At 41.3% G+C, this 19,560-nt stretch overlaps 1 protein-coding gene across 1 annotated transcript; it reads left to right on the forward strand.

The window, feature by feature from the left end:
- The first annotated feature begins 8,527 nt into the window (after nt 1-8,527).
- mmd (monocyte to macrophage differentiation-associated) lies at nt 8,528-19,330 on the forward strand. Its single transcript, XM_077558751.1, has 8 exons — nt 8,528-8,776; nt 12,445-12,487; nt 14,309-14,390; nt 15,416-15,576; nt 15,866-15,940; nt 16,039-16,140; nt 16,225-16,294; nt 17,952-19,330. Exons 1-8 carry the CDS (start codon nt 8,686-8,688, stop codon nt 18,153-18,155), a joined length of 828 nt encoding a protein of 275 aa, XP_077414877.1. The 5' UTR covers nt 8,528-8,685; the 3' UTR covers nt 18,156-19,330.
- The last annotated feature ends 230 nt before the right edge of the window (nt 19,331-19,560 follow it).

A 19,560-nucleotide genomic window follows, 5' to 3' on the forward strand; every position in this document is an offset into this window, starting at 1 on the left:
TCTGCTAAAAATATGTTACCCATTACCACATTTATTAATTTTTTTTTTTTTTTTAAATAATTTGTACTTTGGGCGACACCATTCTTAAGTATGATGCAAATTGATTGATGCCTCCATCAATAATTCAAATTATGCATGGAGGAAAAAGTAAGTCCAAACATCCAGAGGGAGCAGGTTGGAAATAGACAGACTGTGGAAATTTATTTATAGGCAGCCTTTGCGTTGCTATGCATCCGCGTGATACTCGACACTACAACTCAACGCCTGGCCTGCGTCAAAGGCGACGCGACAACACGCACTCACACACACACACACACACACTGCAGGCATGCGTGGCCGTCATCCCCCGAAATCTCTCATACACACACACACACACACGAGTTAATGAGCCTCATCGGGAAGTCAAGACAAAAATTCTCAGTCAAATATTTCAATATAATCATATGGTCGCTATCCATGTCCATTTTATTGATTCATTTGTTTACATTTTTGGGACGTCTGCATTCAGATTCATCCTATAAACTTAAAAATGTAAATCAATTTTTTTTTTTTAATGGACCTGAGTATTTTTTGTAGGACAGTGATGATATGTTCTATTCACACCAACTAGTCTTAAAATGGCATTCTGATTAATATTGCATTTTGTAGAACACAAATTGATCAGCAAAATCCACTCGTTTTTATTCATCTCACGGTGCGGCCATTTTGCCACATTCTGTCGACTGAAAATTAGATCACAGTTGCTCAGGGTTCAAGTAACGACCAATCACGGCTCACTAGTTTACTGAGTTTGGTCATATGACATCCGTAAACTGAGCCATGACTTCCCCTTTAACCGTTGTTGGATTACATCATCAGGTCAGGGAGAGATGCAAAGCTGCTTCCTTTTGAACATATAAAAAGGACAGCACTGCTTCAAATGAATTCCACTCTTTTCCTGACTGACGTCGTCACAGTACCTTTTAAAAATAATTCACAGATTCTAGCTTTGTACTGCTTGTTGTTTTTGTGAGGGATCCCCTGAAGCTATTTTTCATTGATTTTGGAACTGCCCATCTCTGAATATGGTACAGAACAGATAATGAATGAATGACTGCTTAAAACATTATTTCAGAACCACATTTTTATTTTTGAAAATTAAGTCGAACAATACATTAGGACCATTAGACCAGGGGTGGACAAACCTAGTTCTCAAGGGCCGCAGTCGTGCAAGTTTTGGATGTTAACAATCCTGTACATTGGAATCAGGTAGGGAAACCTCTAAAACCTACAGGACTCTGGCCCTCGAGGACCGGAATTGCCCACCCCTGCATTAGACACTCAACAAATGCAAAATACATTAAAACCTTGCATTTATGTGCTCTTAATGTATTTTGTATTTTTGTCTTGATGTCAGTGATGCACCCCTTGGCAATTGTGTTTGGAGGTTCTATTTTTTAAATAAATATTCAAAATAATAGCCTGTCTATGACTTTTCACTTTTTTTTGTATAGTCTTTCTATAACGTATCCCCTTTCAGTAAACGGGGTTCTATTTCTCATTGTCCAATCAGATTGCTTCATTGTCATTATCCAGCTGACAGCCATGATTTGTCATGGCGCGAACGGCATCTGAGTACGACTCCGATCTGCCGTGACTTGTTAACGGAGGCGGCGACGGTTCTGCAGGATGTTTGAAGGAAACCGACCTCCTTGACGCCGACGGCAGCCTTCACAGGAGACGCCCACGCCCACTGGAAGGAAGTCACGTCAGTGGCCAGCGAGAAGGTGAGCCAAACTCTCACTGTGTGTGTGTGTGTGTGTGTCACACTCAGCCACTTCCTGTCCCCACACCAGGGAGGACCTAGAATCCAGTCCCATTAAGTGACAAATGGCTAATGCACAAAAATGCTTCCTTTCATCAAATAATATAAAGATTTAAAAAATGTTATGTACTTAAAAAAAAAAAAGAGCACATATTAGGACTATAAGAGAAGAGATTTATCTCTTGAACGAGCTCAATTGCTTAGAACTCCAAATCCTTCTTATTGACTGAACACCATCATATTTCGTTTTCAGGAGCTCATAGAATCCTGGCGCACGAGTGATGACTAGAACTAGGAAAATAGCTTGTCCTCCTCCTGGACAAGGTCTCTGTACTAGAACTCAAACTCCTTCTCACTGTGAACAAGCCCCATCAGATCTCATATTTAAAATTTTCATAAAACCTTGATGCACAAGCGCTGACAAGAACAATAGGAGAAGTCATCATTTTTATCCTAGGCTAGCTATATTTCTTCGAACTTTAAATCATTCTCGTTTTCAGGAGCTCATAGAATCTTGATGCACGAGTGGTGACTAGAACTAGGTAAATGGATAGTCTAGGTTCTCTGCATTAGAACTTACTACTACTAACTGTGATCACAGATCCCATTTTCAGGAGCTAAAAGAACCTTGTTGCACGAGTGTTGACTAGAACTCTGAAGAGAGACTTTTTTTTCTCTCCTGGACTAGCTCCTCTGAAGTTTTACAAGCCCTACTCACTTCTGTGCAATTTTCTTTCTTCCTCACTGTGGTCAAGGCAGATTCTTGATGCACAAGCGCTGATGAGAACTAGGAGAAGAGTTTTTCTTTTCCTTATGGACTATCTTTTCAACAGTGTAAAACGGTCCTCCGCCCTGGCTGGCACTCTTTGATGTTCTGCCAGGAGTTGCAAGTGTTGGCGGCGCTGGGTCCCTGGGGTGGTCCCAGCCCTTTTGGCTGGCCCTCATTTGGACGCATCAGCCACACAAAGTTCTTCCGGACCTCACAGACACGCTCGCCTTAATTCGAGCCCAACGGCACATTTAACAGTCATAGCAATAAAAATTGTCTGTTTCAGTTGTCATCTCAGCTCCAGAAAAGACAGTTGTCCATTTCTGACTAAATCCTACTAGCAACAAAGATACAAGGACTTCATCTCAGCAACTTCATGGGGATATATAATACACAATTGTCATAGTGGAGCAACATCAAAAACACAATACACATGGATATCGTAGATCCAATTTTGTCTTCTTTTTCGCGTCCCCACCACGGTTGGGGAATGATGAGATCCATGTGTGGGACCACATGTTGAGCGTGCCGCCCGAATGACGCACAACGTGTTTGCAGTGGTTAGCGTGATGAAACGTAAAACGCTCCCCAGGCTTTGTAGTCAACGTCGTGAAAACAACAACAAAATAAATGCCTGTGTCACACTTCAAATGTCAAACAGCAAGACTAGAACTCAGAAGCCAAAAAACAAACAATGGAACGGAATTGGGTTTGGGGTTAGGGTTAGAAATTTAGGATTACATTTAGAGGGTTAGAAGTTAGGATTCGAGCAATATTAGGGTTAGGTTCAAGACTTTGGTTTTATAATTAGGTTCTGGGTGTATGATTAGGGTTACAATTCAGGTTTAGGGTTAGGGTTAAGATTGGTTGTTTTGGGGTTAGGATTAGAAAACCTCAATGTTTAGGAGGAGAACAATTTGAATGTTTGAAAGTGACATTGCCCACTAGTGGCCTAAATTGCATATGACATCATTTTCACAGTTTTTTTTTTTTGTTTCAGCAAATTCTGGGCAACATCATCATCTGAACTTTAAAAACTGCTAACACATCTTTACAAAAAAAAGTTGGCCGGTGAGATGTGACCTTAGCCTGTGAGCCAACAAAATAAACTGGGAGGTGCGTGGGGGAGTTAAGAGGGCGCGGGGTGCGAGTGAGGGCGCAAACAAACTGAGCGGACCTCCCGTGAGTCTTCTTACGACATTTCGCATTGCGTAATAAGTTCACTCTTCACCTCCATACGCAAAAAAAGTCACATTTATCTTTTTATTCATTTTAGTACGCAACCCCCCAGCACTCTTTGGTGGGGGGTGGGGGAAGGGGGGGGTTGTGGTTCACGGCAGGGGGCGGTCGTTGATGAGCTCGGCTCGGGATTCTTTGGCATCCGTCTACTGCAAACATTCCCGCACGGGCGGTCGCGATGACGTGCAACGCACAATGGCCAGGCGTCACTTCTACGACTCCCCGCTGGTCCGCGGTCACCGGCAATCAGTGAACGCCTTACTCAAAGACACACACACACAAATACACACACACACACACACACACACACACACACACACACACACACACTGAACACATTACGTTAGCATCTTTGTGAGCCGACAATTAATTCAATGTAGTGCTGGCAGCCTCTTTAGTGACAGACAGACAATTGTGTCTTTGATGTTGCTATGATTAAGTAACAGACAAATGTGCTTTAATGCCCCTTTGATAAAGCAGAAAAACAGGCAATTGTCTTTGATATCTGTGTGATTAAGTAAAATATATACAGATGTTTTTGATACCCCAAATGGTTTAGCTCCAAACACACAATCGTGCCTTTAACATTTATATGATTAAGTAGCAAACCGAGAGGTGTGTCTTTTATATAGAGCCAAATCACAAGATATTTTTGCTATATTGTCAAAGAAATTGTTGAATTGTGAAGAAAAAAAAAAACGGTCAAAAGCAGACAAAACAACTTATGTGGTACCTTGACTTACAAGCGCTCCAAAATTTTCCAGTACGAGCGGCTGTTTGGTCAATTTTTTGGGAGTTACGAGCGAGCTTTAGCTGTAGCTCATGTGCAGTCACTGATGCACTTTCAATCTTTCACTTTATGGGACAAATATTCAAACATAAAAATCCAATATGAGACCAAGGAGCTGCTGTAAGCCACAGCTCGCGACCATACGTTCACATGCATGCTAACATGATACATCCAATTCATCTTCTTATGTCAATCGCTTGGCCACACCTCTTAAAGGCACACACAACACACCAACACAATCTGCAGTTCCTAGCCTTCCTGAATGTGGCATTAGCATCCGGAGAAATGTTGGTCGCTAACAGCAAAGCTAGCAAGTCGCTTGTAAGCACATGTGCGAATCACATTCACAGGAGCCCTCAAGCTTCATCAATGGCATTGTGTCCCCATTAGCAGGTTTTGACTATTGCTCTACTGGAGGGAGCCCCCGAGGGAGCCCCCCACCCTCAACCAAGTGAGTTTGGAGGCTTTGCAGAGGTTTTGTTTTTGTGGCTTAAGAAGTGACAAATACGCGCGTGTGATGTTACACAAGCAGCGCACAGCTGACGTCATGGAACGTCTCAGTGTTGACGCAGCAGGAAGATGGACTTGGGCCCACCCTGCCCCAATGGCTGCCTGCCTGCCTGCCCGCCCGCCCGCCCGACGCGACACAAAAACAATGCACGCCCACTTGCATACTGTACTTGGAACTCCTGCTCAATTCAGGTGATGATCACCAAGATGAAAACGCAGTCAGGATTTCCTTTTCATTAACATTGTTAGGGTTTTGTTTCCCCCACTCGTGATATGTATGATTGCCCTCCCGGGTCAAGGAGAAATTGCTGTCTGTTTGAAAAGGCTGTTTGTCAAATATATGGAAATACAGTCACTATTTTGAGTTTGTGTCAGCTAAAAATGAAAATGTTTAAGGTTTGTTGGGTACTGTTGACAAATTGTTATCTAGCTTCAATAACATTACAACAACACATAATAATAAAATACTATAGAAATGATCCCTGAAAGTATAGTCTTTCTTTCTTTTCTTTGATCCTTCCTCGGGTCTCCTGACAACCGCACGACTCTAGCTGGATTCTGAAGTATTCGGTTTAGGTGAACGGTATGGGATTTTTAATAGGTTTCAGGTGAATTAATGAGCACAAACTCACACACACGCATATATGCACACACACGCATACTCACGCACACACTCACACACATACCAAAAAAAGAAGAAGAGGAAAAAAAGAGAGATTAATGATGATGACATGTCGAATCAGTAAGATTACCGAATGAACAATAATGAGCTCTCTCTCAGGAAAAAATAAAAATAAAAATAAAAATAAAAATAAAAATAAAAATAAAAATAAAAATAAAAATAAAAATAAAAATAAAAATAAAAATAAAAATAAAAATAAAAATAAAAATAAAAAATAAAAAATAAATAAAAAATAAATAAAAAATAAAAAATAAAAAATAAAAAATAAAAATAAAATAATATATCACTCAGATCACAATACATTCAAGTTGAAAGACAATTCCACTAGATGGTGTGAAAATGTATTAATGTAGACTAAAGTCTAGAAATACTTCTTTTTTTTAACACAAAAAGCAGGAAAAGAAGAAGAACTAGCCCATTTATGCTAGGTGAAATCCAGAAAAGACTCATCATTTTTTCTTGAAAAATAATTACAATAAGTGGAAAAGGTTGTCTTTATTCCATTTTTAATAAAATGAACTTTATTCTTAAATGTTATTGTTCAAAATGCACTTCCAATTCAGTGGCAAAAATGTTTGTCATTTTTATGATAAGCAGGGTTGTTAGTATATCTGCAAATGTAACCATAAAAGTAACTAAGTGACTAACATAAACTTGTCACTTTTCAAATAAATTAATCAGTAAAGTAATGAAGTTAAAAGGAAGTGATCAATAAAGTAACTAAGATACTTGTTCTAAATAACTGTGGCGGTTCGTAATGGAGGCCGTTATTCCTAGAACTCTCATTGTGTTTCGAAGGAACAACAAAGCTGCTGCATCCACATCCTCTTCCACGTGGGTGGTGCTCGCATCGCTTGGCACCGGCGGCCACATGGTCAAACACTTGCGCAACCAAACCAACAACAACCACCAGGCACCAGCGATGTGAAGTAAAGTCATCCTCCAACAGATTTGTCTGCCTGAGGAGGACCAGGAGGAGTCAAATTAGGAGACGGATGAAGAGGAAGAAATATTAAGGAGGAGGAGGAGGAGGAGGAGGAGCAAGAAGAGGAAGATGGGGTGGGAGAAGAGCAGGAAGAAGAGAAGGAAAAAGAGTTTGCGAAAGAGGAGGTCATCGTTCCTGCATTGCCTCATCAAGTGGGACGTGCATAAATTATGGCTGCTAGCTACTAGATGCTGCCCCCTGCGGTTCAGTGGCCGCAATAACGTGCAATTGAACTTCAACAAGACCTTCAAAATGAATGGGAAAGATTTTCAGGTGTCTTCCTGCCACGTGACTATACCTGCAAGTAAAACGTATTCGTGATCCTCGTGCATTATATTGCTATGTTGGCACTACTAAACACATTTCGTGGCTTGTACACAAGCGGATTACGATTGTTTGAAGGCTTCATCCAAAAACATGAGTGACAGGCGCCTTTAATCCCTTCAAGTAATGCGGGCCCAAAAATACACGCTTTGACATAAATTAATCAGGCATTTAAAGAAAAAAATGCTTATGGAAAGAAGTACACATGAGTATTTAACTGTTTCACTAGTACTAATAGTACCCAGATGTCTGAAAACTACTGTAGTGCAGTTTTGCCCCAAAAGTTACAGTTGTAGATGTGCTACTAACTAGCGTGCAGAAATATCATGCAGTGGTGGACAAAACATTACTAAAAACAGTTCTATTAAACTGCTAGTTTGCTAGTGAACTACTTGGGCCTCAAGATGGATCTCAATGAATAGATTTAGTATTCTTAGTAAGGTTTAGTAGGCCAAAAGTGTGCTATGAGAGCTACTAGCGACATAAAATTCATCTAGCGCTTCATTTGTATTAGCAGTTGTGCCCAGATGTTAACAAGAGTTATTTTTCCTCACTAGTAAGCTTCTACTCATAAGATAAAGTTGTCCCGCTAGTGTGTCGAAAGTGGATAAATCGTTACTAGTAGTTATTCTACTAGTGAGTACAAACATGTACTAGTACAAGAACTTTAAGATGGATGTGAAGGATATGGACTACAGTAAATGCTCAAACGGCTTTCCTTACTTGCTAGCATGCTAACCTGAGCTCCTTTTCTGCACACTGACCCGGCATTTCGCCAGATGGCCGCGGCCGCCAATCCCCGCTCACAATCAAGATTAAGATTACGCCACGCACACGCTCACTTCCACACACTCACACACATGCAGACCAGAGGATGATATAAGCGAGAATCTGTCACGGAGTTACGGCTTAACTTATTAAAGCAAGCCAACAATCGGGGCTTGCGAGGAGTGGCATCCATCAAACTCTTTGTGCGACTAAGTTAGGCAGAAGATGGAGGCGGCAGGACGGGCGGACAGCTCCGGCGGCACGGCGGCGGCCGGCGCCATCTTGCGCGGTTGAGCTTCCCAACGGGCGCGTGGCGGGCAAAGCAGCATGCAGCGGGCGTCATGGGCTTTCTGGAAAACTATCAGGAGATCGACCCGGTCACCCTCAATTTGTGCATCCTGATCGCCAGCTACGTCATCCTGCTCCTCGTCTTCCTCATCTCCTGCATCATGTACGACTGCCGCGGCAAGGATCCCACCAAGGAGTACGCGCCTGACCCGCAGCCCACCCAATCGCCTATCCGCTTGGTGGTCATGCAGAGCTCCCCAGCGCCGGTGGCACGCTGGGACGCCGCCAACATGATCGCCACCTACCACGAGCCCTCACACACAGACTTCCGGGAGAAGAAGAGCACCATGGTTTAAGCCACCGTGGCGCTCTCTTGGCCCCCCTAACTTTCCTTTCTTCACTTTCCCTTTTTTCGCTTTACGTTGGAACTCGCCGAGGTCGAGAGACATGTGTCGGCCTGGTTAAGCGTGCGTGCACGTGAAATCCCGCTCAAGGATCCTCGAGCCAAAGCCGCCAGTCTGCTCCCATGTCACAACTGATAAGGCGCACGCTTGTTTTGACGCACTCTCTCAGCCTCGGGATTATGGTGAGCGAAAACATTCGCAGAAATGTTCCAGGTGGGCAATAAAAGCCGCTGAAGATAGACTTTAATCAGGAAGGACGTAACCTTTTTCTTGAGCGCTGCACTCGTCTGTCCTTTGACCTTTGAAATCTTAGCAACGGGAATGCGTGCAAACGACCTTTTACAGGTGTCCATTGTTACACCACGACTTGGATCTACAAGGGTCATAAATCAGTCCATTTTGGATTTTGAAAGTGGTGTTGTCAGAAATCAACTTGTGTGGCTTGTTGCCCATTGATATGGGTCCGAAAGACAAAAAACACTTCTATGCCTTACTTTATCCCTCCTTTGATCTAGAAGAGTCAAAAATCAATCCATTGTCAACAAGTGTTATTTTCTACACTTACTAAATTCCACGTGTCAATTGTTAATCCAATACTTTGATTTCTGAGGCTTACAGGTGTCCATTTGTAGTCCAGTCCTTTGATTCTCCAGTCCATTGATTGTTGAGATTCATAAAGAACATGTGTTGTAAATGGATCAGGGGTCATACTTTATTTATGTGCTTTGATGGTTTATGTGTGTCTATTTTAGTCCGTTCTTCTGATCTTTGAGGGTCGGTTTTGGCTTTAGAAATGGACTAATTTTAAACCACTCAAGAGTCATAAATGTATTTGTTGCATGCGTGGGAATATAACATTTATTCTTATTTTTACAACAGGGAATTGCAAATGCACATTAATGACCCGATTTTTATGGCTCTATGGGTGTCAGTCAATTCAGATTCCGATTATTTTTTTTTTAACACTTAAGTGCTATACTCTATTCATTAGTTGGACGGACAGACGGACAGAGTGATAGATAGATAGATAGATAGATAGATAGATAGATAGATAGATAGATAGATAGATAGATAGATAGATAGATAGATGTGGGTGTGGAAGGTGTCATGAATCCTTCCTTTTTTTTTTTTTACATAAGAGTCATCGTCTGTTCTCTGCCAATGCCATTGTTGTCTTTAGCTGTGGATCTTTCCAGTCCATGTCTACTTCCTGATTGGATGCCATTCACGGATTATGCTCCAACATTCGGTTAAGTCTGGTCGGAGCGCTTACGTAATTCTGAGAGGGCTTCTTAAAGTTGGGAGCTCTCCAAAAACAAGAGTGAATACTCCTGTCTTGTTGCTGTCATTTGAAATTGATTTTCCATTCAAACAAACAAACAAACAAACGAAAAAAACTACCTCAAATGTCAAAATCATATCAATCATATAATGTAAAAATCAACATGATGATTTCGAGGAAACAAAGACTCTTTTCCTTACACATTCCTCCAAATTATGTTTGTCACTCCCAGTTGAAGTTTATTGTACAACTGACACAGACGAAAAACAAAAGAAAATTAAACATTGCATATCTAAACACCAAAATGTTCAACCCAATCCATACACTAACGAACGATAGCTATCTTAATCCTAACATTCAATGAGAAATGCCATTGACAGGCTAACTCAAATTAGCATTACTGTGATGGAAATTCTTCACCTTCAAGTAACGTCAAGTTGAACACACATGGAGCAGCAAAAGATACAAAGAGAGCATGCAACAATCCTCACAGGCTTTGCTTTTCGAATTTGAGCCACTTCTCAATATGCTTACGTCCTTGTGATCTCACGAAACGTGACCATCAGTCGCGGCCCGAGAGTTGTTCCAATTGAAAGTACGCATAAAGCAAGACTGCACGGAATAGGCTTAAACCATGGTCATGGATGCATCGGTACAAAGTCTGTTCGATTTACAAAGAAACTTGCTTCGGAGGAACGTTCTCAAGTACAATCTTAGGAAGGTCGTACTTGGTGAGTTCACAAAACAATATTCTGCATTCTTCATATTGAGAAGCCGCCTTAGTTGGCTCTTCTACTTCTTCCTGTTAATTACTCTGCATCTCTTCGAGTACAATTCAGTGCTGCCCAACATGTTGTGACACAAAATGGCGCTACGCTAAAGACGTGCAACTCAAATTTGGGATTGGCTTATATACTGAATAAACAAATGATTGCTAAAAAGTCACAATACAGTGGTAATGCAAAAAAATTTAAATTGTCGCAATAAAGCGGGGACCACTGAAGTTTACTTTATGGTATTTCTTTTTTTTATACAATGGTTTGCCTAATTTTACAATGCATGACAATTATAGCGTGTCTTCAAACGTGTCCCATACGCCCAATAACAATTTTTAATGCGTCCGCTTTGGGCTTAATTTATTTATTTGTCAGTTGAGAAGGATGAGTTGGCGAGCGAGAGGTTTTCATTGGCCAAAAGCAGAGGATTGCGCTTACATAAACACTCTTATTTCACTCGTCAAGCGTGCTTGCGTAATAACTGTTACGGTGCCATCTGGAGAACCATGTCACTTAGTGACAACTTAGTAACAAGTGGCAATCATAATAACGCACATTTTTGAACATTTCGATATGCTAATACATTACCATTCGAGACATTAATATTAAGCAATCGCTGAGTAACACTGCATATAAAATGTTTGGGCTTATATAGGCATACACAACTGTTAAAAATTTAGAAAACAAAGTAATATATTTCATGTGTTTTAATTTTAGTGTGTATGAATGACTAGTTTTTAAATTCCTTGTTTGAATATGTTGGGGAGTTTTGCAATTTGAATTTCAATATAAAACTTGTTTATTAATCTATCTATCTATCTATCTATCTATCTATCTATCTATCTATCTATCTATCTATCTATCTATCTATCTATCTATCTATCTATCTATCTATCTATCTATCACTCTGTCCGTCTGTCCGTCCAACTAATGAACAGAGTATAGCACTTAAGTGTTAAGAAAAAAATAATAATCAGAATCTATCTATCTATCTATCTATCTATCTATCTATCTATCTATCTATCTATCTATCTATCTATCTATCTATCTATCTATCTATCTATCTATCTATCTATCTATCTATCTATCTATCTATCTATCTGTCTGTCTGTCTGTCTATCTATCTATCTATCTATCTATCTATCTATCTATCTATCTATCTATCTATCTATCTATCTATCTATCTATCTATCTATCTATCTATCTATCTGTCTGTCTGTCTGTCTGTCTCTCTGTCTGTCTGCCTGCCTGTCTATCCATCTATCTATCTATCTATCTATCTATCTATCTATCTATCTATCTATCTATCTATCTATCTATCTATCTATCTATCTATCTATCTATCTATCTATCTATCTATCATTTAGGATTAGGATTTGCATTGTTTGATGCCTCAGTAAGGCAGAAATTTCTTCTACCCAATTGGTTGAAATCTCAGTGTTCTAGCTGTTTATTGGCTCGACTTGCTGTCAATCACGAATCCTGGTTGCATTCCGCATGCGCGGTGTGGCGCAAAGCAGGCGGGCGTGGTCCATTCGAGTGGCCTGGCCGGCCTCTTTTCACTACCTCGCCGACTTCTTTTGCACATCTGGCCGCTTCTCATGGATATTTCTACCTCAGAGGCTTGTCGGCCAGTGAACACTTGATCCAAAATGTTAAGGAGAAAAAGACTGAAATGGTGCCTTTAAGCTGTTGCGAGAGTTAGCGGCTAGGTCGCGTGTAGATGGCAAGCTAATGCTAAAGTGCTGTGGACAGGACAGCTGCATCATTGTTTCATACCTGATTTTTTAACATTTAAATATTTTTCGTTTTGTGCTGCTAAGGACTACAAGACGCTGACATGAAGAAGGTGAACAGCTTCTACAGGTGAGTAACGATAAATGCACGTTTAGCAGTTTGTCCAGTTTGCTTTCATTCAAATGAAATGTTACGCTACTCGCGTGACGTCATTAAACGTGAATGAATGATTACGTGAAGGCAATAGAAAGTGATTGGGGACATCATTAACGTTTTATCGATTGGCAAGAAACTATGTTGAACGGGGTCGAGGACTTTCATTTAAAGTAGTGCTTTCTCACCATCTTGTGGCACTTAAAAGTCAAAATATATATTTTTTAGGAGGGGCACGTTTGTTACTTTTGGATTTTAGTAACATTGATGTAAATTTCTGTTGGGCCACTAATAGGATTTCCCTTTTTATATGATGACTTTTGCCATTTTGTGATTTGCTTGAATATTTTGGTGCATGAATATACGTTGTTAAATACTCTCTTGTTTTATGTGTCAGTTCTACGGTGAACTAACTCATTTTGGCCTTTTCCAGGGGTCCTTCAAGATCTGTAAAGAATTCAGCTCCTGAAGTCAGCTGGACTTACCTAATTGAAACTTGGTAGACATGTCATGAGTAGATCCACACAAAAAAAAAGTCAAGAAACCGTGTTTGAAAAGACACAGGAAGTCTGCTATTTTGATTTGAAGCAGAAATTTCAGGCTCAACATAGCCATTTCCAGTAGTCTGTTGAATTCTTTGAAAATGAAGACCCCAAAGTCAGTTTGACCTTATGTGGAATTTAGGAAACATGTTTACCACGAGTTGACCCTCCCAAAAGTTTCAAGCAACCATGCCCAAAAAAAACACACACACAGAAAGTGGCCATTTTGGGGTTAACTTGGTCTTTTCCTTGGGTCCTTCAAATTCTTGTGCCCCCAAAAGGTAGTTTGGCATAGCCACATGAAATTTGGTTGGCATTTCTGTCGTGAGTTAGACCCACAAAATAGTAGAAGGCCACGATCGAAAAGTTAGCCATTTTGATTTGAAGTTTAGATGTTATTACTTTGCATGAGTTTAGCAGGTTAGTCGGTGTAATATGCATGGCGAAAGTCCACACGCACGCACGCACTGTGTAAGGTCGTACATTGTACAGAAACGTCACTGAGATGATGTGTGTCAAAGTTCATGGCCGCCTGCCTCCTTTATTTAGCTTTAGGTTAAATCAAGTATAGAAACATTGGTCAGTTCATTAGGTACACATACGCTGTAGCGTAAACCATGTAATTACTTTACTAATAATGATTACTTCATATGATTAATTCATGACTATTAGTAGACATGTATGGTTTTGCATCATACAAAGTTACTGACTAGTTTTGCTGTTTTTATTCACACCCTTGCTTATTTAGCGTCTACTTAACGATATCATGTACTTTGAAATTTAGTGGTGTGCCAATCCTGATTACTTTCCGTGGAACAGTACCTGATTGGTATACACTGCAGTGCAGATCAATGCCCTTCATTGCTGATCACAAAACCTGATCAGCCACAGCTCGTGCTATGCAGTTTGCAGCCAATTAGAGACCAACCTGTGTGCAGTGTAGCGTCACCTCCCCTTTTATGTAACACCGTGCATGTTACACACCAAACCAGTAATTGAATCATAATGTATATTTGTACATTTTCTGCACTGTCAACTTGAAATCACGTCCTGCGAATTTGGCTAGAATGTTTTTTATTAGTCAAATATTCAAATAATCATTAGTGAGCAGCTCTAAAATTAAAAATATACTGCCATTACGTTTAAGAATTGAGCTAGTGGACTTTGGTAAGACAAAGGGTGTTTGGTTGTTGTTTTTGCTATTTACAAGACTGCTGACTATTTTTTTTTTTTGTGGATGTTTTTTGTTTTTCAGATACATGAACAGACGGCCTTCCGCTAACTGTCGCTACCAGCCCACCTGCTACGAGCATGCGGCTAACTGCTACACGCACGCAGTGAGTCGCCAACTGTCTGCCAACGTTCTACACCACCAGCTTGTTTCTTTATTGGCCGACATCATACACAAAAAAAAGTTGTGAAAAGAAATTTTGAATTACATATGTATTTTTAATCATTTAAACTTGACCATGACCACAATTTGACACCTTGCCTTAAAACCCTAACCCAACTTTGAAACCTTATTCTTTCTTTGAGAACCTAACCCTAATTTGAAATCCTACTTTGAATTCAACCAAGCACTCGTTTCAAACCTTACTTTGAAACCGTAACCCTAGTTTAAAACCCTTCTTTGAAACCCTATCCCAAATTTGAAACCCTAACTCTAATTTGACACCCTACTTCTAAATCCTTTCCCTACCTAGTTTGAACCCTAACCCTAATTTGAAACCCAAGCCCTGCTTGAAAGCTAACCCTAGTTTGAAACCCTACTTGGAAACCAAAACCCTCATTTGAAGCCCTTCTTTAAAACCGTAACCCTAATTTGAAACCTTACTTTGCAACCCTAATCACTTCAAACGCTTGCGCTAATTTTAAACCCTACATCGGAACCCTACCTTGAAACTCAAACCCTTATTTGACTTTGAAACACTAAACCTAATTTGAAACCCTACATCCAAGGAAATCCAAACATACTTCAATCCTAACCTTTATTTGAAACTCTTCTTTGAAACCTTAACCCAACTTTTGAACCCTATATTGAAACCCCACTTGACTTTAAAACACTAGACCTACATCGGAACCCTACCTTGAAACTCAAACCCTTATTTGAAACCCTACTGTGAATTTCAAGCATTTCGTTGAAAGCCTAATCCTACTTTGAACCCTAACCCTGGTTCGAAACTCCACTTCTAGATGTCCAGACCCAATTGAACTCACCAGTGTTCAGTTGTGTCTGGTGGAGCGTTTATGTTGCTCTACTTTTTTTCCCTCCTGCACAATGTGGCATTTGAGCAGGGGTGTGTGGACTTCTTCTATGCACCGTACATGGCCGCAGCTTATGTCTAGTATGTGGCGTGTGCAGTTCCTGATCGCGCCGGCGCTGGCGGGGACGGCTTTCCTGCACCGGCTGTCGGCCGACGACTGGCAGCGCGTGACGGCGTGGGTGTACGGCCTGGGCCTCAGCGCCCTATTCCTCGTCTCCACCGTCTTCCACGTGGTCACCTGGAAGAGGAGTCACATGAGGTGAGGCTGACACACTCCAAAAGTCAGGGCTAGGCTTTTAAACAAAGGGTCGCTTTTGAAAGTAGGGTTTTTAGCCAGGGTGATGGATTCAAACTGGGCTTCGGGGTAGGCTTAGGATTTGAAAATAGGGTTTCAAGCCAGTGACAACGTAATTGGGGTTTTTAGATTATTTTTTATTTTATTTTTATTTTTTTTAGCTGTGCAATGCCAATAAAGCGGAAGTAGGGTTTGTAGACAAGGATGGGGTTTCAAGCATGAGTTGCACTTTGAATGTTTGTGTCTTTTTCAGGGAGGTGGAGCACTGCTTCCACATGTGCGACCGGGTCGTCATCTACGTCTTCATTGCCGCCTCCTACACGCCCTGGTGAACGCATGCTAGCACACGTACAGCACTAGTAGTCGAGTACTAGTACACTTGCTCCCCCCTCGTGGTCTTGCTCATCTTACCGTGCTTTTGCTCAGGTTGAACCTGCGCGATCTTGGCCCGGTGGCGTGCCACATGCGTTGGTTGGTGTGGCTGATGGCGGCCAGCGGGAGCTTCTACGTCTTCAACTACCACGAAAAGTCAGACGACGAGACGCCGCGTCCCTAACGCTCATCGGCGGCCGCTCGCAAGTGACCCGTGTTTCCTTTCTGGTTTGCCGGCAGGTACAAGCTGCTGGAGCTGGTCTCCTACCTGACCATGGGCTTCCTCCCGGCCGCCGTCGTCGCCTCCATGGTCAGTACGGTTTTCCAGCCGAGGCTGGGCTTTCTCATTGGGGTTTCAAACCTTTATGAGCCGAGGCTAGCCCGCTTCAAATTATGTCCGTCAGTAGCAGTGAATGAAGTTGAGCTCTCAAATTACGGTGCGAAACCCACGTCAGGCTTTCAAATTAGAGGTTAGGGTTTCAAAGCAAGGTATGGGGTTTTAAACTAGGGTTTTAGGGTCACACAGAAGTTTCTAGCCTGCTCTTGGGTTTCCATTTAGGTCTCCAAGCCTATGTTACGGTTTCAAATTTGGGTTCAAAGCAAGGTATATGGTTTGAAGTAAGGGTTTTAGCTAAGGTTGGGGTTTCAAATGACATTTTTGAGCCTGTGTTAGAGGTTCAAGCAAAGAGTTTCAAGAAAGGGTTCACTTTTTAAATTCTATCTTCAAATTTCTAATTATGTGACAGCGTTTCAAGCCAGTCTTAGGATTTCAAGCTTAAATTAGCATTTCATATTTGGGTTCAACTCAAGCTTTAGGGTTTCAAGCCTCTATTGGGGTTTTAAACAAAGGGAATGGTTTCAAATGATCCTTTTAAATTTGGGTTTCAAGTGAAGCAGGTATATTAAAAATCCATACTTTTGCGTGTCCAATAAATCAAATTATGGGATAAGAAATGAACAGAGTTCCTGCGCAGGATGATTTATTCCGGAGATCTCCGTTACATCATTGAATCAAACTCAAACAGTTTCAGATCAATAATGCCACTCTCTCAAAGAGCCCACACTTTATTACAATCAAATCGCAAGAACAGTGTCTCCAACTCCGCCCCTCATGAATAAGTAAATGTGTTATATAATGGAAAAATACAGGTTGAAAAACAGAGTTCTCAGCACACAGATACAGCTGTATTCGTCTCTAGTCAAAATATACTTTCAAGGCACTTCTCAGTACTTTCTCCCATAACAAAATCTCACAAACAAGTTGAACTCAACAGCTCCTAATGTAACATAGTTATATGAGTGTGCGCGCTCTCTCACGAACAGAAATGTGTTTTCGCACAGAGAAGGAACTTCTAGACCAAACAATGTGTCCCACCTTAAAGTCAAATTATACTGAGTTCAAAACTACTTTACCTACTTCACATTTATAAAACATTTCAACATGGTTAATATAAAGAATTAAAATGCTAATAATGTATAACAATGGTTAATATATGAACTAAAGTATTAAAAATGTTCATAATGTATAACACAAGTCAGTGATAAGGTTTTCCTAGCCTGGTTTGGGCTGAAAGACGGGATAGGGTTTCAAACAAGTGTTAGAGTTTGAACTCAGGATTAGGGTTGCAAAGCGTGGTTTCTATCCTGTGGTATAGTTTTTGGGTGGGTGGAATGGGGTTTCAAGTCAGGGTTAAGGTGACAAAGTGTGATTTCAGACCTGCAGTCATCTTTTAGTTTCTTTAGGCTGGGTTATGTTTTCAAGTCAGGATTAGGGTTTTGAGCCAGGTTTGGGGTTTCAAATTAGGGCTTCAAGGCAATCGGATAGGGTTTCAAGGCAGACACTAGTGGTCAGTCTTTGCTGAGCTTTTTCTGCCCCCTTGTGGCAGCTGTCAGGACATCATCATTATCATCATCATCATCATGGTGTGTGCGTAAGCTGATGATTGTTCACTGCACGTTTGTTGTAGAGCACGACGGAGGGCTTGGAGGAGCTAGCGTGCGGCGGCGCTCTCTACTGCGCTGGCGTCCTATTCTTTAAGAGTGACGGCGTCATTCCCTTCGCGCACGCCATCTGGCACGTCTTCGTGGCGCTGGCGGCCGCCGTGCACTACTACGCCATCTGGAAGTACCTGTACCGCCCTGCGCACGACCTTGTGCTCGGATCATCCTGAGCGCCCGGCACTGACCACTCAACTGCCTCCCACACCCCCCAAAAAAAAAAAATGTTTACCACTTTCTTACATGAGACGATTGTTTTCAACACCAAATGGCGCTTTGAAGCTCATTTTTCTACATACTCAAAGTCATTCCGCGGCCTGGCGACCAATCGAGTGTTGAGGAAATACACATTTTGTGGAGTTTGCATGGTCGGCACGTCTGTTAGCAGGTTGCGCTAACCTCTCCGGGCAGGAAACAGAGATTTCCCAGCTGCATACCTGGATATTTCAAAATGCCCATTCTGCAGGCAGGCGACCAATCAGGAGCTGAGAAAAGCTACATTCCTTTATGGGAGTTTGGTTGCTTATCAGACATTAAGACACATTTTGTAGCCGTTTGTTTGTCTGGATCTTTCAAAATGGCCGTTTCTGCGGCCTGCTGACCAATCGCATGCTAACAAAATTGTACTGATGGACATTCTAACCTTTGGGAGTAAAAATAAAATCAATTCTGAGCCGTTGTTGTTCAATATGGACATTACAGGGCCCAGCAACCAAACGAGCGCTGAGAAAAACGTGTTTGATTTGTTAGCATGTTGCGCTAATTTGTTGTCTGGTCGAAAAACTACAAACAAAAGACTGAAATTTGTGAACGATTTATTTTGTTGTTTTGAAAGTTTGCTGCTCTCTGCTGGTGGTTTTGTGCATTTCAAGAGACTTTCAGTTTGTCCAAAGCTGCTTGGGCATTTCTTCCTTATTCTACTAGTGCACACAATTGTCCATCTAATAGTATACTCTGGCCTCATAAATAAGACAATTCAGCACACCAGCTGTTCTTTCTGTTACTATAAACGTACTTTAAAAAATAAAATAAAATCTTGTATTCTGCAAATTAGTAAAAACAAGTGTAGCGTACTAGTAGGACAAGTAGATTACTGGTGAGGCAAAACTGAACTGTTTGACAACCGCGTGCTTCTAGAGAAGTGCACTAGTAGCATATGGAACAAAGGCTCAAGTGTCTTGATATAAGTTATTTTTTGACAAGCGGTCGTGATTGTCATGTGGACGCCACTTCTTGCTTGGATGGACGTCATTTCCTGTTTGTGTTTTGTACGTTCCTGGCCTTCCCGTTGGCGTCTTTGTGGTGCTACTATTTTTCTCTTCCTGTCAATAAAAATCATATCAACAACCATGCTCGCCGAGCATCCTCTTTATTTGCAGGCGCTTACAGGTTGGAAAAAAGTTTTATCAATATCCCATAATAAGGTGGTTCAAATTGGTGGTTTTAAACAAGGAATAAGGGCTCCAAGTGAGGGTTATAGTTTAAAACATGGGTAAGGATTTCTATGTAGGGTTTCAAGCCATGGATAGCTTATTAAACAAAAATTAGGGTTACCATTTGGCAAGGTTAGGTCAGGGT

This window comes from Vanacampus margaritifer, chromosome 2 (genome assembly GCF_051991255.1).
Source record: "Vanacampus margaritifer isolate UIUO_Vmar chromosome 2, RoL_Vmar_1.0, whole genome shotgun sequence".
NCBI classification, from domain to species: Eukaryota; Metazoa; Chordata; class Actinopteri; order Syngnathiformes; family Syngnathidae; genus Vanacampus; species Vanacampus margaritifer.